The sequence below is a fragment of the Myxine glutinosa genome, chromosome 3, assembly GCF_964187855.1.
Source record: "Myxine glutinosa chromosome 3, kmMyxGlut1.1, whole genome shotgun sequence".
Lineage (NCBI taxonomy): Eukaryota > Metazoa > Chordata > Myxini > Myxiniformes > Myxinidae > Myxine > Myxine glutinosa.
In genome coordinates, this window is record NC_136263.1 from 65,164,434 (window position 1) to 65,190,790 (window position 26,357).

General features: G+C 41.8%; 1 protein-coding gene across 2 annotated transcripts in view; it reads right to left on the minus strand.

Annotated features, from left to right (window-relative positions):
- Positions 1-25,481, minus strand: part of LOC137423487 (mitochondrial fission regulator 1-like) — a 36,757-nt gene extending 11,276 nt beyond the window's left edge. The window contains exons 1-7 of one of the 2 annotated variants that reach the window (XM_068110717.2): positions 25,291-25,481; positions 19,380-19,518; positions 18,433-18,540; positions 15,425-15,537; positions 9,496-9,722; positions 6,047-6,287; positions 5,115-5,307 (exon numbers count right to left, since the gene is read on the minus strand). In XM_068110717.2, the coding sequence (XP_067966818.2) occupies positions 5,115-5,307; positions 6,047-6,287; positions 9,496-9,722; positions 15,425-15,537; positions 18,433-18,540; positions 19,380-19,518; positions 25,291-25,319 (1,050 nt within the window). In that variant the 5' untranslated portion in view covers positions 25,320-25,481. The remainder of the gene's footprint in view (positions 1-5,114; positions 5,308-6,046; positions 6,288-9,495; positions 9,723-15,424; positions 15,538-18,432; positions 18,541-19,379; positions 19,519-25,290) is intronic. The other variant, XM_068110716.2, reaches the window with a different exon arrangement.
- Between the last annotated feature and the right edge of the window lie 876 nt (positions 25,482-26,357).

The following is a 26,357-nucleotide window of genomic DNA, read 5'->3' on the forward strand; positions in this document are numbered from 1 at the left end:
GGACATGCTGCTTCTGCCTTCTCAACAATGGATGGAAGTCCTCAATGCCAAACAGGAAATTAGAGCAGTCTCCCTTGACATATCACGTGCCTTCGATACGGTCTGGCACCCCGCTCTGCTCACCAAACTCTCCTCTTTTGGTATCCATGGAAATATCCATGCATGGCTGGCGGACTTCCTCTCTAGTCGTAGTCAACGTGTGGCCCTGAATGGGTTTCTCTCATCTCCTCTTCCCGTTCAGGCTGGAGTTCCTCAAGGCAGTGTTCTGGGCCCTGTGCTTTTTCTGGTCTTCATCAATGATCTCTCTAACTCTCTTGAAAATCCTCTGTATCTCTTTGCTGATGACTCTACTCTCTGTCGCTTCATTCTTCATCCCTCAGATCGGCAGTCTGCAGCCTCCTCACTCTCTGCAGACCTGGACAAAATCACAGACTGGGCAAACAAGTGGAACATGTCTTTCAATCCTGACAAATCTCACACTCTTACGATGTCTCTCCGAAAAGACTGAGTGGACAACCCTCCCATCCACTTTCTGAATAATCCTCTCCAAGAAGTTCTGTCACTCAAGCTTTTGGGTCTCACCATCTGCCATGATCTTTCCTGGGAAAACCACATTTCAAATCTGGCCTCCAAAGCCAGTCGCCGACTGGGCATCCTCCGTCGTGCGAAGTCCTTCCTTGGCACACCTGAGCTCCTCACCACATACAAGGCTTTCATCCGCAGCTCAATGGAATACTGCTCTCCCGTCTGGGCTGGTGCTCCTGCCTCACACCTAGCTCGTCTTCACGCTGTTGAAACCAAAGCATTCAGAATCATTGGAATCTCCCACGATGAAGCTAACTCCAAGGGCCTCTCACTCACTCACCGCAGGCAGGTTGGTGGTCTTTCCGTCTTCTACCGACTCCTCTCTGGCCTTGCCCCCCCCAGCTCTCTCTGGGCTCTGTCCCGCAAATATTCCTACAGGTCGCACAAGATCTGCCTGCAACCCTCTTATGGTCAAACTGCCAAAATCAAGACTCTCTGCTCACCTTCACTCCTTCATTCCTCCCGCCTCTGGAACAAACTCCCTCACTCTCTTCAATCCCACTCCACCCTCCAGGTCTTTAAAACAGCTGTTCACCACCATCGCTTGTCTTCCCCCATCCAAAACCTTGATCTTTTCTGCCCCCGCTAATTTCACCCCAATTCCACTTTTTTGAAATACCAACTTCTGTCCTGGAAGTCCTTGGTGTCCTTGTGTTTTATACTTCTCCCTCCCCATCATCCCTTCCCACGCCTCCTCCCCCCAAGCCCTCTCCCTTCCACACATCTCCCTGCTCTCAAATGTTGTGTTTGTGTGCTTCCCCTCCTCTCCCCATCTTGTCTTCCGCTCCCTCTTTTTATATATTTTGTTTGTCTGGTTGATTTGTTTGTGAAGTAAATGTTAGCTCTTTCACGAGCTTCGATTCAGTATCCCAAAAAAAAAAAAAGGTCATTATTTACTTTTATGGATGTTTATATACGAATCAAAAAGAAGATAACTGGTTTTGGGTCGTCCTTTCCGCATATCTCGTGGGATTGTGAGTTGGAGAGACGGCTGTGATGGCGGGGAGGGGGTTGGCATTCTCTCAAGCAGGGATTCAACGCATGTCCTTATAAAAGGTCTTCGTCCGAGGTCACCGAGTCCGATCGGTGTAGCCGATCGGTGCAGCCATGCAGCGATTGGTGCAGCCGTTTGTGTGGCACCCGGGAAAATAATGTTATGCGGGAGTCCAAACCTGAAAATGCTGGAGGCGAAAGCTGAAATTGGAAAAACAATACAGCCTATTTTACTCCAGGAGATCCCAGGATTACCCACCCAAAATATCGTTGCGATTGGTTCAGCCGTTTTTGCGGTACCTTCGGACGGACAGACAGACATTTGGTGAATTATAGTAAGATAAGGCAACGGTTCAGGTGCTTCTGCTTCTTGTCTGTTTTTCTTTGCTGTTTCTAAGTTTCGCTGTACGCTTTATGTTAACGTCTGCTTGTAAATATTGATTCACCTTTCTCCATTGTGCCCCTTGCGTGCACCCTTTCTTCCCCCAACAATTAAAGCCCTCGAGCCCCCCCCCCCCTCCATGATCCCTGTGCTTGTAAATACTTGTAAATAAATCCTTTGTTGACATTTTCCTTTGAATCTGTTCGTGAATGTCCTTTCCCTTATTGATCCAGCGCTGTTCACACCCATCATAGGCGGGAGGTTGTTCCCCAATTAATTGGTTCATTAGCATTAGCTCGGTCACCCAAATTACCATCCAAGGATAGGATTGGTACACCGCCGTAGGGTACGTTCTTCGATTGGAAAAGGCAAGTGATGCAGGTAAACGATGTCAGATGGTAGGACCGTGATATTGCGCGACGGGCCAATTGGCATTTGTAGTTGCTTAGCAACCTACCGAGGTACGAAGGTATTCGTGCATGGCAGCCTCAGGTCCAGTAAGTTCGGGAGGGAACGTAGGCAAACCCCTTTGTAGTAGACGAAACCCGCAGCCGTAACAATCTATATTATAATAGGCTAAGGTGATTCTGTCTGTCTGTCTGTCCGGGGGTGTGGCTTACTCCGTTTACAGAGTAGCTCCACCCATTCTTGGAGAGGCTTCATGTAAACAAATATCCACCATTTTATTAACTTGAATAGCTTTGAGGCCTGTTTAGTTAGGCCCGTGCTGTCTTTCTCTCTCACACAGGTTTATTTCAACTCTAATTCGATATATCATTTCATTTTTAACAGTTGCTAACATCGTTTTAGACTCGGTTGAAAAAAAACGGGAAGAGAATCCCATGAAAATTTCCGTTTATAGAACGAAATGATTTCTCAAAGGCCTGTAAAATAAAACCCATTCATTGAGTCACCCTCACGATTTTATCTCGAATTCACCATCTGATTTAATTTTTATCGATGGTTTTAGACTCGGTGTCAGAAATAATTGAGAACATTCACGCACACACGGGAAAATGCAGAGATATATTTTTTTAAATCGCACCACGATGATACACGAAAATACACCACCTAAAATAACAGTTGGGGAAAATGTCGACATATATTTAAAATTCGCGTTTTCTTTTCTGTTAAGATATATTACTTTGACTTTTGATGACAGTCGTTACAAAACGACATATATTTCTTTTCTTCGTTCTTATTTCATTCAACATTATTATCCGGAAGTAAGAACTAAAATATGTTTCAGGAAATTACCGAGATATTTCTTCGTTTTTTTTTATTAGTTATGTGCGCATACACTTTAAATAGGTTTATTTGAAATCTTTAATTTTCACAATGTAATTTACTTGCCATTTGATGATTACGAGACACTTCCTCTTGAGGATCGTGACAATTCATGCGTTGCGTGGAAACTTCCATTTCTAAAATGAATGAGACGGGAGAGGAGCGAGGACCGAGGAGTTGGAGAGTGAGGGGCGAGGGGTTGGAGAGTGAGGAGCGAGGGGTTGGAGAGCGAGGAGCGAGGGGTTGGAGAGCGAGGAGCGAGGGGTTGGAGAGCGAGGAGCGAGGAGTTGGAGAGCGAGGAGCGAGGGGTTGGAGAGCGAGGAGCTGGAGAGCGAGGGGTTGGAGAGCGAGGAGCGAGGGGTTGGAGAGCGAGGAGCGAGGAGTTGGAGAGCGAGGAGCTAGGGGCTGGAGAGCGAGGAGCTAGGGGTTGGAGAGCGAGGAGCGAGGGGTTGGAGAGCGAGGAGCTAGGGGTTGGAGAGCGAGGAGCTAGGGGTTGGAGAGCGAGGAGCTAGGGGTTGGAGAGCGAGGAGCTAGGGGTTGGAGAGCGAGGAGCTAGGGGTTGGAGAGCGAGGGGCTAGGGGTTGGAGAGCGAGGAGCGAGGGGTTGGAGAGCGAGGAGCTAGGGGTTGGAGAGCGAGGAGCTAGGGGTTGGAGAGCGAGGAGCTAGGGGTTGGAGAGTGAGGAGCGAGAGGTTGGAGAGTGAGGAGCGAGAGGTTGGAGAGTGAGGAGCAAGGAGTTGGAGAGTGAGGGCCGATTGGAGCGGAGAGTGAGGAGCGATTGGAGAGGAGAGTGAGGAGCGATTGGAGAGGAGAGTGAGGAGCGATTGGAGAGGAGAGTGAGGAGCGATTGGAGAGGAGAGTGAGGAGAGATTGGAGAGGAGAGTGAGGAGAGATTGGAGGGGAGTGTGAGGAATTGGAGAGGAGTGTGAGGAATTAACAAGGAGAGATGCAGAAAATAGGGCAAAATGGAGAAGATTGTCATGGGGACCGCAAGGCTAACCCCCCCTCTGGCAGGGAAAATGGCCTTAAAATGCATGTTGTTGTTGTGAGGAATTAGAGAGGAGTGTGAGGGATTGGAGAGGAGTGTGAGGGATTGGAGAGGAGTGTGAGGAGGTATTGGAGGGGAGTGTGAGGAGGAGTGGGAATGGAGAGGCGTGAGGGTGGAGAGAGGAGAGTGTCAGGTGGAGAGGAGTGAGGGGTCACATATTATGTGAAATAAATAAATTGTGTACATTACACCATTTCTGGATCTGATGAATTGGCAGTAACCATTTTGTAAAATTTAATGTGCAGCATCTAAATCAAGATGTCCAAATGTCTCACACGTCCATGCCCGTGGGATTCCCACGGGTGACCCCCACTAGTATGTTATATATAATATTCATACCCTTTGCTTTACAATGGAATAATCCCCTTCGGTTCTCACTGTCGCAGCACGCAACAATACATGGCATATAGTGAAGAATATTCGTTACTTTATTCATTGTGTATCAGTAAAAGTGTGTTAACTGGGAGTGCGTGTAGCGAAGAGTCCCTGTACAAATGATAACCTCGTGGACACCAGTACAAATGAAAACTTATGAACCTTGGTACAAATGATTGCTTCTGAACACAGAATGATCAGGTTATTAACATCGCCTAACGTTTTTTTTTTTCAAACCACATCACGAAAGGTGCTTCCAGATTCTGGTGCTGACTGGCATATCCTATCAGATGAGCACATATGAAAGACAATTAATTGGCATGTTTTTTTTAAACAATAAAACTGCAATCCTCAACATGGAACTCACTCTAGTGAAATCATTGTTCAGCATCAGAACTTTTAAATATAAAAATCAGAACATAAAAATAAACACAGACACTTGGTACCTTCAGATGATGAAATTGAAGCACGGGCAATGCCTCCTTGGGACTCCACGAGTCACTCTTCCCTGGAGAGTTCTCTCTGGTCACCGGACTGCGATGGGAAAACTTCCGACGCAGTGCTGAAGTGATTAGAGCTACTGGGTCATCAGTATGCGGCGTCGCTGGTTTGCATCGCATCGGAGTCCCTCCAGGAGACCTGTACAGTTAGTGCTCGTCAGTTTCACGTCTATTGCTAATAAGTCTCCTTGCAAGCTTCTGTGTACCCTGTGGGACAAAGGTATTAACCCACCTGTCACTATAGGTAGTGGGGGGAGGAGAGGAGTTGACCCGTCTGTCACTATGTGCGGGGAAGGGGGAGGGGGGGGAATTGATCCACCCGTTGCTCTGGGGAAGGGGGGGAATTAACCTGTCTGTAACTGGGGAGGGGAGGGGGAGGAAAATTAACAACCCCTCCTCTCCATTAGTCTGAGGGGAGGGGACTTATCCACTTGTAACTCTGGGTGGGTGGGGGGAATTAACCCGCTAGTCGTTTTGGGTTGGGGGGGGGGGGGGAGGAATTAACCTGCCCGTCATTCTGGGTGGGGGAGTGTTGGGGGGGGGGGGGGTGGTATGGAGTTAACCCACCCGTAAAGCTTGAGGGGGAGGGTTAAATTACCTTGCCCTTAACCATGGAGTTTAGTGTTAGGTCGGTCGAGTTAGCTTAATGCTCTTATTATTCTTCTAATTACATCTTAATATATAAATGGAAGTTGGCAGTAATATGAAAAGTTCATGTGGAAATTCCACTGAAACTACCAAAAAAAAATTGGACAAAAATCACAAAAAGCTTGACATTATAATAAAAACAATAGCTGTTCTTTAACTTGCCAGGACAACAAAAGCAGCACATTATGAATTTCAAAAGTAAAAAAACAAAAAAAACTGCAAAGATTTACCTTTGTACAGCACGGAGCTTCACTTTGTCCATATCCTTCAACACTTCCATCATATTCATGAACTTTTCAGTTGGTGCTCGAGTCATGACATTGCTCTGCGAGGAAGACGTCTTATTGGCTTGGCGCTGTCGGATCACGTCAATGACCGAGTCATTCTGGAATGGCAGTGATGGAGGTGGAAGAGGTGGTGGTGGAGGTGGAAGAGGTGGTGGTGGAGGTGGAAGAGATGACGGGAGTGGCCCTGTAGAGCAGTTTGGTTGGCAGGCATTGAAAACTGAAGAAGCAATATATATATTTGGTGCAGTATAAACAAAAGGAAAAAGAAAATAAACAAGAGTAAACTACACAAAAGGCTTTGGGATATTATACAGTGCCTTCACAGAAAATATTCACACCACTTCACTTTTTTCACATTTTGCTGTGTTACAGCCTGAATTTAAAATTGATTAAATTGAGATTTTTTGTCACCGATCTACACATAATAAAGACCAACATAATGTCAAAGTGAATTTTTTAAAAGAATCTTTTTCCAAAAAAAATAAATAATAATTAATACAGAAATATCCAATTTAGATAAGTTTTCAACCCCCTAAGTCAATACTTCGTACAAGCTTCGAGTCTTCTGGGGTACGTCTGTATCAGCTTTGCACATCTGGATTTGGGGAGTTTCTCCCATTCTTCGTTGCAGATTTGCTCAGGTTCTGTCAAGTTGGATGGGCTGCGTCGGTGAACAGCAATCTTGAAGTCTTTCCACAGATTCTCAGTGGGATTAAATTCTGGGCTTTGGCTGGGCCACTCAGGGACTTTCACGTTCTTGTTCTGAAGCTATTTCAGTGTTGCTTTGGCTGTTTGCTTGGAGTCATTGTCCTGTTGGAACGTAAATCTTTCATCAAGGTCTAAGATCTTTTGCACTTTGAGGCAGCTTCTCCTCAAGGATTTGCCCGTATTCGGCTCCATTCATTGTTACCTCTATTCTTACAAGGCTCTGCCGTTGAAAAGCATTCCAATAGCCTCACACTGCCACTACCATGATTCACGGTAGGGGTGGTAATGAGCTGTGCTCGGTTTCCATCAGACGTAGTGCTTTGCATTCAGGCCAAAGAGTTCAATTTTCGTCTCAACAGATCACAGAATATTTTGTCTCATGCTCTCAGTCTTTCACGTGCATTTTTACAAACTCCAGGCGTGCTGTCATGGGCCTTTTTCTCAGGTGTGGCTTCTGTCTGACCACTCTCCCATAAAACCTAGATTTGTGAAGTGCTGCAGAGACTGTTGTCCTTCCGGGAGGTTCTCCCATTTCAGCCAAGGAACGCTGTAGTTCTATCAGAGTGGTCATTGGGTTCTTGGTAAACTCTTTGACCAACGTCCTTCTTGCCTGGTTGCTCAGTTTGGTTGGACAGCCAGCTCTAGGAAAGGTCTGCGTAGTTCCATGTTCTTTCATTTCCTAATGATGGAGCTCACTGCGCTCTTGGGAACTTTGAACACTATTGAAATTGTTTTAGATCCTTCCCCAGATCTATGCCTCCTCACAATTCGATCACAGAGTTCGACGGGCAGGTCCTTGGACTTCCTGGTGGAGTTTCTGCTCTGACATGCACTGTCAACTGTGGGACCTTATGTAGAAAGGTGTGTTTCTTTCGAAATCATGTCCAGTCAATTGAATTGGCTACATGTAGACTCTAATCAAGTTGTAGAGATCTCAAAGATGATTGAAGGAAATTGGATGGACCTGAGCTCAATTTGGAGTGTCATAGCAATGGGGTTGAATACTTTTTTTTGTATAAAAGCTAACACAAAGAACATAATATAATAAAGGGAGTGGGAGACAAGAGGGGGAGGGAGAGAGGGGGAGAGAGAGAGGGGGAGAGAGAGAGGGGGAGAGAGAGAGGGGAGAGAGAGAGGGGGAGCGAGAGAGAGAGCAGGGAACAGGAACATCAGGAGATCTGTGGAAGAGAGAGGGCTGGCGTGGGTTACACAGGATAAATAAGATGTACACTACAGGAATTTTCAGAAAAGAAAACGTAATTTGAAAGAGGTGGATTTGGGGTGAGTTAACAGGGGTGGAAAAGATCAAGGTTTTGGATAGAGGAAGATATGAGATGGTGGTTTGGAGACATGGAGAGCGGGGTGGAATTGAAGAGAGTGGGAGTTTGTTCCAAAAGTGGGAAAAAGAGGAACGAAAGAGTAAAGGTGAGCAGAGTGTCTTGATTTTGGCGGTTTCACCAGAAGCAGGTTGCTGGCAAACCTTGTGCTTCCTGCGGGAATATTTGGGGGGCAGCACAGACAGAGCAGGAGGTGCAAGGCCGGAGAGGCGTCGGTGGAACATAGAAAGACCGCCAACCTGGTGCGGTGAGAAGGCAAAAGGCCCTCAGAATCAGATATAACGTGGGAGATACCAATGATCCTAAAAGCCTTGGTTTCTACAGCGTGAAGCCGAGCTAGGTGTGAGGCAGGAGCACCAGCACAGAGGGGGGAACAGTATTCCATTGAGCTGTGGCTGAAAGCCTTGTATGCGGTGAGGAGCTCAGTTGTGCCAAGGAAGGACTTCGCACGACGGAGGATGCCCAGTCGGCGACTGGCTTTGGAGGCCAGCTTGGAAATGTGGTTTTCCCAGGAAAGATCATGGCAGATAGTGAGACCCAATAGCTTGAGTGACAGAACTTCTTTGACAGGATTGTTGAGAAAGTAGATGGGAGGGTTGTTCAGTCGGTCTTTCCGGAGAGACATCGTAAGAGTGTGAGATTTGTCAGGATTGAAAGACATGTGCCACTTGTTTGACCAGTCTGTGATTTTATCCAGGTCTGAAGAGAGTGAAGAGGCTGCAGCCTGCCGATCTGAGGGTTGATAGATGGAGCGGTAGAGGGTGGAGTCATTAGCAAAAAGATAGAGGATTTTCCAGAGAGTTGGAGAGATCATTTATGAAGATTTAAAAAATCACAGGGCCCAGAACATTGCCTTGAGGAACTCCAGCCTGAACAGGAAGAGGAGATGTGAGAATTACATTTGGAGCCACACATTGACTACGACACAACAAAGTGTGAAAATAAGTCAAGGCACGTGAATACTTTCTCAAGGCACTCTATAACCACTGAACATTCTTTATATAAATTACAAGTATTCAAGATGCTGTTCCTTAAAATGTCCATGGTTATGATTTAGTCCTATACAACTACATTCAGCTGTCCTGAAGGAATGGTATCGGATATCACTGAATGTCGTTTAGCATGTTGTGGAACTGATGTGGCAGTATTGCTAGATATTTCGCTCCATAAGTCAAGTAACCTACTCTTTGGCACATTCTGTGACATTTTACCAAGTCATTCAAGATTACAACGTGGTGATACGATGCAAAGAGGGAGGGGAATGGGGGACAAGGAAGGGGTTGAAGGATTTAAATAATGCATCGACAAAAGGTCAAAGGCTGTACACGCGGGGTCACCATGACAGACCTAGTTGCTGCAAAGTGACCAGTTGGGCGATCTGTGCGCGCATAAGTGCCAGCTCAGCCTCTAACGCAGTGATACGCTGTGCAGAGCGTTTGCTCGTGAACGATTCGTTTCCGTCGAGTAGTTTTGAATCCTCTCTCGTCTGAGCAATAGCCTTGTGGCAGGAAAACACATTCGTGGATTTTTGTTGGGACAAGCCTGATGGACAGTCTCCATTCACCAACTCCACTCTGAAAGAGACACAGAAACTCAAATAATGCCAAACTATATAATCAATGCAAATGCATTTTGACAACTTCAGAAGGAAACAACAAAAAGGGAATGCTCACAAATGCTATCAATGGAAATATTGCGTTTGTAAGTAGTTAAACGTGTGTTATATAGTGAGACAAGCAGATAAGGTTCCAGGGGGGCTGTTGTAAGGGAATTCCTTTCCAACCGAGTGTGTAATATTTAAGGAGTTTGACAGGAATGTCCTTTGACAGGATAATGGCAGGGACCTGTGGAAATTACACGTAATGCAAAATGTGACTTAAGCTCCTCAACCACTCCATCCCCACACCAGGTCCATGGCTTCCCCTTTTCCTCTTCAAGTCTGTATCCCTCCCATCCTCCCATCTCCAAATGAACATCCATTCCCCCTCTTAAATGAGGTATCATTCAACATTGTAGTGCTGTTGTTATGACGTTTACCGACATGCGAACCTGGCCTGTTCCCAGCATGCATTTAGGGTAAAATGGAAAAAGCAACTTTAAAGTGACGATTATTACAGCATTTGTCAAAGCCAATAAAAAACGAGAACAGCACTCAGAAGAGAGCATACCTCCGCCTGGTGAACAGTTTACATTTGTATCTCAGAGTAGACCAAAAAATCACAATACAGAATCACATTTAATCAAAATCAATCACAGGAATCACCAGAGGTCCAGTCATTCATACCCTGATCTACCCCTCGTTTTTGGCCATATCACTCAATGGTGAAGAATCACGTCAAAATTCTACTAGCTCGATCCGAATTCAGATCTTCACCAAAATTGAATTGATTCTTCCTTGTCAAACACCCAACCGGTCCACCAAGCTTCGTCCAAATCTGTCCACAACTTTTTGAGACATCCTGCTATGTATCATTTTTGGCCCGATCTCCCAATGGTGAAGAATCACTTGACAAATTAAATAATTCTCATATCCGAATCCATATTCAGATCTTCACCAAAATCGAATTGAATCGTCCTTGTCAGACACCCAACGGGTCCACCAAGCTTCGTCCAAATCCGTCCACAACTTCTTGAAATATCCTGCTATGTATCGTTTTGGTCCTATCTCCAAATGGTGAATAATCATTTAAAAAATTCGAGTAACCGGATCCGAATCCGGATCTTCACCAAAATATAATCATTTCGTCCTTGTCATATACGCTACCTCTCTGCCAAATTTCGTCCAAATCTGTCCACAACCTTTTGAGATATCTTGTTCACAAAAACACAGACAGACAGGGGTGAAAACATAACCTCCATCCACCATTGGTAGCGGACGTAATGACCTTCAGGAAGAGGATAATCTAGTGTACCCAATCTGGTCTATCCTCTTTGGGTGGACAATAAATGCCCACAAAGCAACTTCGGGTGGCCACCGAAATGCCACTAATAAACTCAGACAGTGATGCCCACATCCTCAACGAAAATACTGTACAGGTATATATATATATATATATATATATACACACAGGTATATATATATATATATACACAGGTATATATATATATATATACACAGGTATATATATATATATATATATATATATATATATATATATATATATATATATATATATATATATATATATATATATATACACAGGTATATATATATATATATATATATATATATATACACAGGTATATATATATATATATATATATACAGGTATATATATATATATACACACAGGTATATATATATATACACAGGTATATATATATATATATACACAGGTATATATATATATATATACACAGGTATATATATATATATATATATACACAGGTATATATATATATATATACACAGGTATATATATATATATATACACAGGTATATATATATATATATACACAGGTATATATATATATATATACACAGGTATATATATATATATATATATATATATATATATATATATATATATATACACAGGTATATATATATATATATATATATACAGGTATATATATATATATATATATATATATATATATATATATACACAGGTATATATATATATATATACACAGGTATATATATATATATATACACAGGTATATATATATATATATATATATATATATATATATATATATATATATATATATATATATATATATATACATATACACAGGTATATATATATATATATATATATATATATATACAGGTATATATATATATATATATATATATATATATATATATATATATATATATATATATATATATATATATATATATATACCAGCAAAAGTACAAAAAAGGTCATGGGTCTTGCAGCAGGACAATGACCCCAAACACACTTCAAAAAGCACCCAGGAATGGTTCAAGAGAAAACGCTGGACTGTTCTGAATTGGCCAGCAATGATTCCAGATCTAAATCCCATTGAGAACACCTGTGAGGAAATGTGAAAACAGCAGTTGGGAGAAGGCACCATTCAAATCTGGGAGAAATAGAGCAATTTGCATGGGAAGAGTGGCCAAACTGCCAGTAGCGAGGTGCAGGAAGCTCATTCAAGGCTATAGGAAGCGCATGACTGGACTTGAAGCGCTTGACTTGACTATTAAAAGTGAACTAAAGAATTGTGGAGACAAAATACTTTTGTCAATTTCAATTTAATTTTCGCAAAAATTGGGAGTTATTTGAAAAAAGTGCAAGGGTGCCAATATTTTTGGCCCTGACTGTATATATATATATATATACAGTAGGCTATATATATATATATATACAGTAGGCTATATATATATATATATATATATATATATATATACAGTAGGCTATATATATATATATACAGTAGGCTATATATATATATATATACAGTAGGCTATATATATATATATATACAGTAGGCTATATATATATATATACAGTAGGCTATATATATATATATATACAGTAGGCTATATATATATATATATACAGTAGGCTATATATATATATATATACAGTAGGCTATATATATATATATATACAGTAGGCTATATATATATATATATATATACAGTAGGCTATATATATATATATATATACAGTAGGCTATATATATATATATATATATATATACAGTAGGCTATATATAGTATATATATATACAGTAGGCTATATATATATATATATATATATATATATATATATATACACAGTAGGCTATATATAGTATATATATATACAGTAGGCTATATATATATATATATATACAGTAGGCTATATATATATATATATACACAGTAGGCTATATATATATATATATATATATATATATATATATATATAGTCACGTGAAAAAGTAAGAACACCCCATGTAAAATTTTGACTTTTTCAACATACAGCTATTTGATCTTCATTTCAACAATATTGATAGATAAAGGTTATATAATACAACAAATATCATGAAACATTTACATTTTGTAGTCCATTGTATAATTCAAATAAACATAAATGCAAATTTCGCATGTGGAAAAAGTAAGTACACCCTTGGCTCTAAGTCTAATAGGTGGTGTTGCCCCCTTTGGCAGAAACAACCTCAAGTAGGCATTTCTTGGTTTCTTGTAACTGTCTAACAGTCTCTGACATCGACTGGGAGAAATTTTTGCCCACTCCTCCATGCAGAATTCTTTCAGCTGTGCGATGTTTGAGGAGTTTCTTGCATGCACAGCTCGTTTCAAATCGCCCCACAACATCTCGATGGGATTTAGATCCGGGCTTTGACTTGGCCATTCCAGAACCCTCCATTTCTTTCTTTTCAGCCATTCCTTGGTGGATTTACTGGTATATTTAGGATCATTGTCATGTTGCAAGGTCCACCTTCGGTTGAGCTTCAACTTTCCGACAGATGGCCTCACATTATCCTCTTGAGCACCCTCTGGTACAATGAAGAATTCATCGTGGATTCTATGATGGTGAGCTGCCCAGGCCCTGATGCAGCAAAGCTGCCCCAAATCATAATATTTCCATCACCATGCTTTACAGTTGGTATCAGGTTCTTGTGGTCAAATGCTGTCTTTGGTTTTCGCCAAACATGTCTTCTGGTACTGTGGCCAAATAGCTCGACCTTTGACTCATCTGTCCAGAGCACGTTGTTCCAGAAGTGCTTGTGTTTGCCGAGGTGTTCATTGGCAAACTTTAGTCTTGCACTGATGTTCTTTCTGGACAGCAAAGGTTTCCTCCTGGCACACCTCCCATGTAGATCAAATTTGTGCAGCCTCTTTCTGATGGTGGACTCGTGCACTTTGACATCAACAGTGGCAAGAGCTACCTGTAGGTCCCATGATGACATTCTGGGGTTCTTGGAGACTTATTTCAGCATCTTGCGGTCTGCTCTCGGGCTGAACTTGCTATACTAGGGCGGCTTGGCCTGAACGAACAAGTTGGCAGTTGTTTGGAATCTTCTCCACTTGTAGAGGATCTTCCCGACAGTCGAATGATTGATTTGAAATTGTTTGGAGATCTTTTTAAATCCCTTCCCAGACTCGTCAGCATCTATAACCTTCTTTCTGAAGGCCTCAGAGAGCTCTTTTGATCTAGGCATGGTGGCGCCGCACACTTCAACAACAAAGCGCACACCAAACTAAATGTCTGAGGTTTAAATAAGACAGGTTCCTCCAAGATCCTCTCTAACGATGTTCTAATCATTTGCACCTGAGCTGGTGCACCTGATTCTAATTTTAGGTATTTGAAGTAGTGATAAATGTAGGGGTGTACTTACTGTTTCCACATGCAAAATTTGCATTCATGTTTATTTAAATTATACAATGGACTACAAAATGTGAACGTTTCATGATATTTGTTATATTATATCAGCTTTATCTATCAACATTGTTGAAATGAAGATCAAATAGCTGTATGTTGAAATATGTTGAAAAAGTCAAAACTTTACATGGGGTGTACTTACTTTTTCATGTGACTGTATATATATATAGCTGCAAATAGCTGTATATTATATATATATATATATATATATATATATATATATATATATATATATATATACTAGCCACAAAAAGAAACTGTGCATTGTTAAAACTCTGTCTGAATTGGAAAATATAACAACAATGTAACATTTCCATGTAAACTTTAATAGGTGGATTATGAGACCATAATAAGACGGTGACAATGTTTCGGTGACGATGGAAATGCACAGCCACTTGCCGGTGAGACATTCCCCCACGGATCATCCCAACGGCCTCATGACGCTGTGCAGTTGTGAGCCGTGGCATGACGTGCGTTTCATGAGCTACTTAATTTTTTGAACGATTGAAAATCAAACAATTAACCTTACCAAAGTTAAAGCAGTTTGTGACATTCATGTGCTCTATGCAGTTTCTCACGATGCACATGCAAAAACGTGTTGCACGTGCCTATACCGAAACCATTGACGTCACGAAACGTGGCGCGTGCATACCTGTTGAATTCACTTCACTAATTGCCGTGTTTGAATCTATATTTGTATACACAGGTGTTTCTAATATATAATTTCATTTTTTGTGTGCACAGTTTCTTTTTGTGGCTAGTATATATATATATATATATATATATATATATATATATATATATTTTTTTTTTTTTAAATCTCTGAACTCAACGTCATCTCTGCCACCAACTTGGCAGAACTCACACATGTCCATCAAACTCCAGCACAATGAGTCAGTGGTTATGAGACTGACCTCAATTGAGAACATCCATCACCCGTGTCGTTCACAATCCAAGCAGTGTCGGCGAGCGTGCAGATCACCTGTGATTCTTGACAACATGCTGGTTTCGGCTTTTCGCGATCGATCTGGAATGATAAGCTCAGATTTAGTCACTGGATTAAGTGTGGGACAGTTTGCATTAGACTCAAAACTAGAATTGCACTCTTTGGCGTCGCAACGTCGACCTATATGCCTCCGCCCATATTATTACATCATGATAATATTTGTACCAAGTTTGATTTAAATCCCTTCAGTTGTTCTCAAGTATCACATTTCTACACGACATTACCTGACCTTTGATGCAGAAATTCAATCTGTTCATCTTTTCATCATAATATATACTTGTCCCATTTTGGCCAAAATCCCATCACTGGTTCACAAGTTCGCGCAGTAACAATCTTTTTTTTACCTAATGGGAACTCTGACTTTTTACCTCTTGACCCCATGATCTAATCCATTTATCTCTATATCATTATACACACTCGCACCAAGTTTCACTTTGTTCCCTTCAGCCGTTCTTAAGTTATCGCTGTAACAAAAACCTATTACAGACTCCGACCTTTAACCCATGAGCTCTTGACTCCAAAATAAAAGCAGTTAATCTTTAAATCATATTACGCATTTGTACAAACATTGGTCAAAATCCAATGACTGGTTCAAAAGTTATCATGGTAACAGGATGTTTACCTAACATGACCTCTGACCTTTGATCTTGTGAACCCAAAATCTATTCAGTTCATCTTTACATCATTATACATACCAGTACCATGTTTGACTTTGATCCCTTCAGCCATTTCAAGATATAAACATATTAGACTCCAACCTTTGACCTCTTGACCGCAAAATAAAATCGGTTCATCTTTGCATCATTATACATACTTTTATCAAGTTTGACTTTGATCCCTTTAGCCATTCTTAAGTTGTCGTGATAACAAAATAATTGTAGCTTAACATGACCTCTGATCTTTCATCTCTTGACCCTAAAATCTAATCAGTTCATCTTTACATCATTATACATACTTTTACCAAGTTTGACTTTGATGCCCTAAGCCATTCTCAAGTTTTAAATGTATTACAGACTCAACTCAACCAACTTTGGTCAAAATCTCATCACTGGTTCACAAGTTATTGTAGTAACAGGATTTTTACCTCACGTCACCACTGACCTCGTGACCCCAAAATCGAATTTGTTCATCTTTACCTTGTTATATCAAAGGTGAAACTGCAGAAGTTTCAAAACAGGAAAAGCACTCCTTTTTTGTGGAGGTGACGGGGCATGCTCCCCAGAAAATTTTGACAATGACAATGACACTGACACTGACACTGACACAGACACACACACACACACACACACACACACACACACACACACACACACACACACACACACACACACACACACACGGCAGGTTTTTTTTTTTCCAATAATTAACTATTTATTTCTCTGACACCTGAACGAAAATAAATAAATTATACAACAGAAATATTTGTCACCATCTCTTAGGGGCACACCTGGAATGTCATGCAAATAAACATTTCAATAACAAACTTGTAGCACAACAGAAATCATGCTGAGTCTACTGGACCGACGTTATGCCACCTCGGGTTAATGACAAATCCAAAGAGGAGGTTAAATTGGTAATATTCTCTTAAAAAGAGACAGATGGAATTAACAATTATCACCACCTCCTCCTGCATCAACGTTCCTTGTTAAGATGTATTGGTCTCGTATTGAACTGGTTGCAAACCACCAGACATTATCTGGTTTTGTGTTTGTGTTCAGCAGAATCCCATCTTTACTTGGTGTAGTGTAAAGATCGCACTTCAGTGTTTCCCTTGAGTTTCATAGGAGGGAACGGCGTTGTGAAACCCCAACAATGGATGCTATTTCTGTATTTACCGACGTAAACAGACGTTCCTCTGCCTGGTGGACGTCTGATCACGCAACGGGCTTGCAAGCTTTTGTATCCGGATAACCTCGACACAAATGTACTCAGTTAAACGAATCGGCATATCAGAATAACATCTCAATTTCCAAAAATCACGACGTTTTTCTGATGACTAAAATACAGAAACCTCTGTATGGGTCGTTACAAATATACGGAGTTCTGTTCTATACGGAAGCAGTTTCACCCATGTAATATACATACCTGCATCAAGTTTGACTTGGGTCCCTTCAGCCGTTCTCAAGTTATCGCGGGAACGAAAACCTATCACGGACGGACGGATGGACAACCCAAAAACATAATGCCCCCGGCGAGTTCGTCAGTGGAGGAATAAAAACCCTTGTGACAAAAGACGAGATGCAAATCAACAAAGCAAAGCGAGCTAAAAAAGGGTTCCGCCAAAAGCTCAGCTACTATGTGAACAGCAGTGTAGGATCTTTAATGTCCACCAACAATCGTTAGCAGATGAGATTCCCAGTTTATGACATACACATTGATAAATCATCCTCCCTGTGAAGGGTATCACCCTTTTTGGGAGGAAAAAATGGGATTCATCACTGCACACAATGGACTGCATTCAGGCTGGCCTTCCACTGGCCGATGTCATTGTTATTAATGAACTATTGCTTCATGATCAATGCATCACCCATCATCACAATGCGATATCACAATGTAAAACATAAAAAGGTGCAAAAACTGATCTCCTTAACGACAGACCTATCATCAGCTTGCTTCCATTCATCAGCAATGTCATGGAAACAATCATCACAGTCGATATGAAATTCTTCCTTTTCTCCAACAGCCTCATCTCTAACAGTTGAGCACTTGAAGATACATTTTACATGGTGCGGATGTTCCGCGGGTCCGTGCTAGTTAGAGATAATGTGCCATTAATAGAGTTTGTCAGTGGTATCATTTCTACTACGAGTATGTAGTTGGGGATGACATAATTCTTGGAACAACACTCAAAACAAACGTCAGCACACAAACACAAAAATATTGCAACACCTGAAGCATACATCAGTCAGTGGTCACCTGGAAGCGTGATTTGATGTAGTGCTGCCGAAGCAGAGACGAGCCGATAAGGCGGACAAAGCTACGTGACTTTCCATATGGTTTCCTTTCCCACAGCCAGACCTGAAGCTGTGATGAAAAACACGACATTTTCACAATCATGCACTTTGAAAGCATGAATAAGTTCTTTGAAAAATAAATCGAGAATAACAACCAAATTGACAGCTTCATTATCGAGTTATCCCAAGGGAGGTGCACATTAGAACACTTGCAGGTGAGCAAAACCTGATGCTGGAAGTTAATTGCACATTCCTCCTCGCAGCATGCATGTCACACTCGATGTATTACCATTACTAGCAACGGTACCTGCCCGTAGGGCGGGGCTTCAATTGGGAAGCCCAAATGAAAAGGCAAAATATCAGAAATTGAAGGCTTTTTAAATTTTTAAACGATTCATATAAACATCTGTTGAATCATATCACACGCAAATAATCAAAATCTAAACAGTACATGGCGCCCATTTTGAAAAAAGATTGAATTCTGCAAAACGGAAGCGGCCGCTACACGTCTCTCAGTCGCACGTTTATGTGTGAAGAGTGCGCGCCGAATCTAACACAGAAGCGGCCGCTACACCTGTTTCTCAGTTGCTTTGCACACGCTGCCGTGTTACTTCGGAGCCGCACGTTTATATAGGAAGAGTTCGTCAGGAGTCGATCTACTCTCTCCTGGTACGTAAAATTTCAACAAAAGCCACATCACTGTTCATATTGGTAAATATTATTCCATCGTGTTTGGAAAAACTGGAAAAACAATATAGCCTATTTTACTCCCAGCGGTCCCAGGATTACCCACCCAAAATATCGTTGCGATCGGTTCAGCCGTTTTTGCGGTACCTTAGAATGGACAGACGGACATTTGGTGAATTATAGTAAGCTATACATTCAAACGGCAGCAAGAAAAACACTCACCAGGGATTTTAACGATTGGATGTAAGGTCGAAGCATCAAGAATACGTGAAGCAACGATGCCCATGTGACCTCAACTCTTCGCCTCGTCCCAGGAGTCTCTGTGCAAGGTAGTTTGTTTCTTCTAGGTTCTTCCTGCTCCCTGGCCCATAGTAAGCATTCAGAAGTCACATTTGGCACTATACACTCAAAGTTCAAGCTTTGACTCTCGCTAAAGGACAGCATCATACAGGTCCCATCATAGGTGCACACTTAATCTGTATGATGATGTCATAGTAAACCTGAAAAGAGCTTGTGTTCTTGCAAAGGACGGCACATTTCCGTCACTAGAAAATAACCATGCTGAATCAACTGGGCATGGGATGCTGAACATGATGTGGACCATTTCAATCTTTTGAATTTTTTTTAGCTCTTATAAGAGCCTCGACTTGGTATACAAAAAAAAAAAAAAACTTTCTCAAGGTTAAAGGGGTCAAATTTAGCAGCAATAATGCAACGGACGGACGGACGGACGGACACACACACACACACACACACACACACACACACACACACACACACACACACACACACACACACACACACACACACACACACACCTTTGGGAAGACTTGACCAAGGTTCAAACCGCTGACCTCCCAGACTCGGAGCGGACGCTCCAACCATTACATCACCGAGTCCAGTAGTTAACTAATCATACATTAGAAAATACTCAAACAATCAGATATTATTTTTCTAATGGCACAATCAGAATAAAGTTCGACGTAACAATCGACTATACAAGAGAGCCGTTGGTCTGTGTGTCGCCATTTTTCTCAGAGATGGCTGAACGGACCTTCGTCAAACTTTCAGAGGTTCATCAGTGAGTGATTGGGAGTGTTTTAGGCAAAACGTTTTCGTTTTTTAAAGAAAGTTTGTTTTTCTGGATTAAATAAACCCAAAACAAACAAATAAATAAACCGCTTGATAGAGTGCCTAAGCCTTTTTGATTAATGACAGTTATATACAAGTACACATTCACATAAATGAATACAAATCAATGACCAGACATTTGAACACATGAACGGCACATTCACCAGCATATATTCAACAAAAAGGTAAAATGACGATTTGACATTTGTGATGAATTCTGATTTGGATGCAATTGCTTTTCTATTATATTTGCCTTCATTTCAAATATGTTGATGTTTCTTTTTCACTCGAGCAATGCCGGGTACTCCAGCTATAAACGCTTTTATACTTTGTCTGGGGGGTAACATAGGCTATGTGGCCGCGGCATCATGCGGGAGTGTAGGGGACCGGGAGAGGGGCGTAAATTCTCTATGTAAATATGAACCGTGCAGCGCCACCTGGTGATGGTGGCATAGGGTATTACAATTTCCGTTTTTACCTGGGTAACAGAGGTTAAAGCACTCTTTGCATGGGTACATTTTTCCTCCTTCCCTTCCCCCCCCTCTCCCAAATTGGAGGGGCCTGTAAAAGCCACCTTCCCCCTCCCCCCCCCAAAGATATATATGTAGTATATCTTTCCCCTCCCTCTCCCTCCCATCCTCCTTCCACTCCCCCCACTCCCCCCACTCCCTTCCTCACCCCTCCCTTTCCTGCCTCCCCCGCCCAGCAACACCGAGTACTCCTGCTAGTAACAAATATATTCATGTTTAAATCGACAAGATCGATTATGCATTTTATTTAATTGGAGAGCGCAATCTCTTGATGAGAAGTGGACATTTGTGCAAAACTGCATCAATCTGCACATTAATACAAAAATCTTATGCACATTTTAATGAATTATTGTGACAATGAAGGATATATTTTCCTTTTGGGCTTACAAATGAACCCTATTGTTGTCTGTAGATAATTAATTGATTATTATTAATAAATAATAATTATTTAAAATATTTCTTCATGATTTGTTTAGAAAATAAATAATGTAAAGTTTTGTGTTCTTAGTTTGTAGAGTTGATCAAAATTTTGGAAAGATGGCAAAAAGTTCCACCAGGAATGACGCACTCTGAAATTTTTTATATTTTTTATTTTCGTTTTTACCCCTGTGACCACCCACCCCCTGTGGGGTTCAAATTAAAAAAAAAAATCATTACATGTTTCATGCGTCCCCCAATGTTGATTCTTGCCCCGATTTCAGCGCGTCTCATTTTATTGATCCATTCTACAGTCTGATTGGAACTTAGTTGAAGCATTTGTTGCTTCTCTTCACTACAAAGTTTCCTGCAGTGACCGCAGCATGGACTTCTGGTGCCGTCTCACTTTCATATCAGCCAGGCAGACATGACCACATCTTGCACAATTTGTCAGCCATGGCAACATTGCAGCAAATGATTAGAGGTGTTGATGCCCTTATGAAGTCCATACTGATAAGAATTTCAAGCATTCTCATTTTTGTTTTCCATGATGTGTGTGTGTGTGATTTAACAGTACAGTATTCTTCATGAAAGTTATTCATGGATCCACTGAACTGCTCATCATCCAACATTTTTTATTTTTATTTTTAATATTTACCTTATTGAAATGCTGAGTTACACACTTTGCACAACATTCGTAAGGTCCATGTGATTGTATTCACAAGCGTGTTCAGCTGGTCAAGGAATGAACTTTGGCCATTTGAGATATGTCACAGTGCCACTTTGTATGTCAGAATGTGTGCGTTTCCTTCTAGTTCTATGATAGTCTCCGTAGTATTTGCAGCATACCGATACACAAGTCATCAAGATCTGCATTCTCCACATGTTGGACAATAGCTTTCAAATAAATGAAACCCAAATGGAGACCTCCTATGAGAAAGGTCACATCTTTGAACTCTGGCTTAAGCCATATTACGTCCTTTCCTTTGCTGTTCAGCGGTTAGTCAGTCAGTCAGCCGTTTTAGGTGTGTGTTGATTGTTATGCCCTCACGCGTGTTTCAGAAGGTGGAGAGGATTGCTCCCACGGGTGTTGGTATCCACCTCCATTCAGGCAGGGTTAGGCTAGGGGGTCGGGGGGGAGGGGGGAGGGGGTAGGAGGGAGGGGCGGAGGAGGGATGGGATCACGATTCACAGACCGAGCTGTGAAGATATATTTCTGCTCTCAAAGTTTCGTTGAGAGGGCTCTTTTCAGGCTCGTCACTGGGCCCACACAGACTCCACCTGCATTTCACTTGTAGTTGTAGTATTACCAGATCTTTGTAAGGGAGGTAGGTGTTGTTGTGTGCGTGTATTCATGTGCAGCCTATGGCTGCTTGGCTGCATCATTTTCTGGGGGTGATGCAATGCCCCCTTACCAGCTAGCTGGTACCCATTTTGCCAACCTCGGAAGGTAGAAAGGCTGAGTGGACCCACCTGATGTTAATTCAATGGCACAACAGGGGCTTGAACTCAAGATCCTAGGATCTCAAGCCAGCCACCTTAACCATTAAGCCAACACCAAGTGTATCTTGGGTGTTTGTGTGTGCGCATCTGTCATGTGTGTGTATCTGTGTGTGTGTGTGTGTGTGTGTGTGTCCGTGTATCAGTCATGTGTGTGTATCCATCATGTGTGTGTGTATCCGTGTGTGTATGTGTGTATCCGTCACGTGTGTGTATGTATCCAAGCATGTATGTATGTATCCGTGTGTGTATGTATGTATCCGTGTGTGTATGTGTATCATTGTGTGTGTGTGTCTGTGTGTGTGTGTGTCCGTGAATGAATGTATGTATCCGTGTGTGAATGTATTTATCCGTGTGTGTGTGTGTGTCCGTGTGTGTGTGTGTGTCCGTGTGTGTGCGTATCTGTAAGTGTATGTATGTATGTGTGTGTGTGTGTGTGTGTGTGTGTGTGTGTATCTGTATGTGTGTGTGTGTGTGTGTATGTATGTATCCATGCGTGTATGTATCCGTGTGTGTATGTATGTATCAGTGTGTGTATGTATCCATGTGTGAATGTATGTATCCGTGTGTGAATGTATGTATCCGTGTGTGTGTACATGTGTGTGTATCCGTGTGTGTATGTATCATTGTGTGTGTATGTCTATCATTGTGTGTATCCGTGTCTATGTGTATCATTGTGTGTATGTATCGTATGTGTATGTATCATTGTGTGTATCCGTGTCTATGTGTATCATTGTGTGTATGTATCGTATGTGTATGTATCATTGTGTGTATGTATCATTGTCATTGTGTGTATGTATCATTGTGTGTATGTATCGTATGTGTATGTATCATTGTGTGTATGTATCGTATGTGTATGTATCATTCGTGTCTTTGGTATCCATGGAAATCTCCACACATGGCTGGCGGACTTCCTCTCTAGTCGCAGTCAACGTGTGGCCCTGAATGGGTTTCTCTCATCTCCTCTTCCTGTTCAGGCTGGAGTTCCCCAAGGCAGTGTTCTGGGCCCTGTGCTTTTTCTGGTCTTCATCAATGATCTCTCTGACTCTCTTGAAAATCCTCTCTATCTCTTTTCTGATGACTCCACTCTCTGCCGCTCCATTTCTCATCCCTCAGATCGGCAGTCTGCAGCCTCCTCACTCTCTGCAGACCTGGACAAAATCACAGACTGGTCAAACAAGTGGAACATGTCTTTCAATCCTGACAAATCTCACACTCTTACGATGTCTCTCCGAAAAGACCGACTGGACAACCCTCCCATCCACTTTCTGAGTAATCCTCTCCAAGAAGTTCTGTCACTCAAGCTTTTGGGTCTCACTATCTGCCATGATCTTTCCTGGGAAAACCACATTTCAAATCTGGCCTCCAAAGCCAGTCGCCGACTGGGCATCCTCCGTCGTGCGAAGTCCTTCCTTGGCACACCTGAGCTCCTCACCACATACAAGGCTTTCATCCGCAGCTCAATGGAATACTGCTCTCCCCTCTGCTCTCCCTCCCACACATCTATCTGGGCTTGTGCTCCTGCCTCACACCTAGCTCGTCTTCACGCTGTTGAAACCAAAGCATTCAGAATCATTGGAATCTCCCGCGATGAAGCTAACTCCAAGGGCCTCTCACTCACTCAGCGCAGGCAGGTTGGTGATCTTTCCGTCTTCTACCGACTCCTCTCTGGCCTTGCCCCCCAGCTCTCTCTGGGCTCTGTCCCCCAAATATTCCTACAGGTCGCACAAGATCTGCCTGCAACCCTATGGTTAAACTGCCAAAATCAAGACTCTCTGCTCACCTTCACTCCTTCATTCCTCTCTTCTCCCGCCTCTGGAACAAACTCCCTCACTTTCTTCAATCCCACTCCACCCTCCAGGTCTTTAAAACAGCTGTTCACCACCATCTCTTATCTTCCCCCATCCAAAACCTTGATCTTTTCTATCCCCGATAATTTCACCCCAATTCCACTTTTTTGAAATACCAACTTCTGTCCTGGAAGTCCTTGGTGTCCTTGTGTTTTATACTTCTCCCACCCTTCCCACGCCTCCTCCCCCCAAGCCCTCTCCCTCCCACACATCTCCCTGCTCTCAAATGTTGTGTGCCCTCAAGTGTTTGTGTGCTTCCCCTTCTCTTGTCTTCCGCTCCCTCTTTTTATATATTTTGTTTGGCTGGTTGATTTGTTTGTGAAATAAATGTCAGCTCTTTCACGAGCCTCGATTCAGTGTACAAAAAAAAAAAAAAAAAATTGTGTGTATGTATCGTATGTGTATGTATCATTGTATATATCATTGTATGTATCATTGTGTGTATGTATCGTATGTGTATGTATCATTGTATATATCATTGTATGTATCATTGTGTGTATGTATCGTATGTGTATGTATCATTGTATGCATCATTGTATGTATCATTGTGTGTATGTCCATATATAACTATAAGTCTTTAGCCGCGATCGATTGATTATCTTTAAATTCAGATTAACATCACGCCTGAATTAATCAGCTCCCTGTACACCAACCTGTAATGAATGCATCATTAGATGAGGTTAATTGTTAAACACGAAGACCCACCTTTTCATTGATTGGTACACCGTCACCATAACGTTTCTTCAAACGAACGTTCGTTTTACCTCCGAGCATGCTGATTGGCCCATTGTGTTTCCACCATCGCGTTATGAATGGACGAATGTTTCGAAAACTGCGAGCTGATTGGCTAATTGTAAATAAAACGTCGCGTTTCTGGATGAAACAGCAGCCACAGTGAATTATAAAATAATTCTTTCAAACCATATAATAGCATTTTGCATTCCCAGACTAATATATAAAATGCACACAAGTTAACAATTAGGAAAATAATGTAACTTTATTTGAAAACTATGAGCGGGAGAAACTATTATCGAGTTAGTAGATACACTCTGAATAGCTAAATATGTTATAAACGTTAATGAAATCGAATTCTCTTCAAAGGAAAGTGAACGTAGGATCCAAAGAAGAAATAGTATTGTCAACATTAAAACGGAGGACGAATGAAGAAATAATATTGTCAAAGTCGTTGTTTGGCAGTTTTGTGTCAGACCGTATGTGGCGCCCACACGTTCACGCCCATTGGTTTGTGGTGTGCACGTGACCCGTCACCGTGTCGTCACCGTTCCTCGTCAAGATACAAGAAACCAGGCGCTTAATATTCTTTACTAGACGACCCATGACCCGTTGGGTCAATGTCAGTTTGAATAGATATGAGAATAGAACTAAAGCGAACGCTGGACATCATCAGGGAGATTATTTGGGCCAGCAAGCCATAAGGCTCACCTCTCCAGCGTTCTAAATCACTTACCTGTGACACGTGATTTCGGCCCTTATCTCCGATCACGTTTTTTTTTTTTTGTTTTTTTTTAGAAAAAACACGCGACCCGTGGATTACCACGATTTTGTTGTCAGAGGACACTTCTGATTACGATGTTCTTTGTCGACGATCCTCCATTTACATAAACTCGCACGTTCTCTTTCCTCTTCCCTCGACTGAGCGCCACATACAGCTGACCATGCTGGAAGACCGGTTTCTCCAGGTAGACCAGCACATTCTCCATAGTTTGCCCTTGCGCCTTATGGATCGTCATTGCGAAGCAGGATTGTATGGG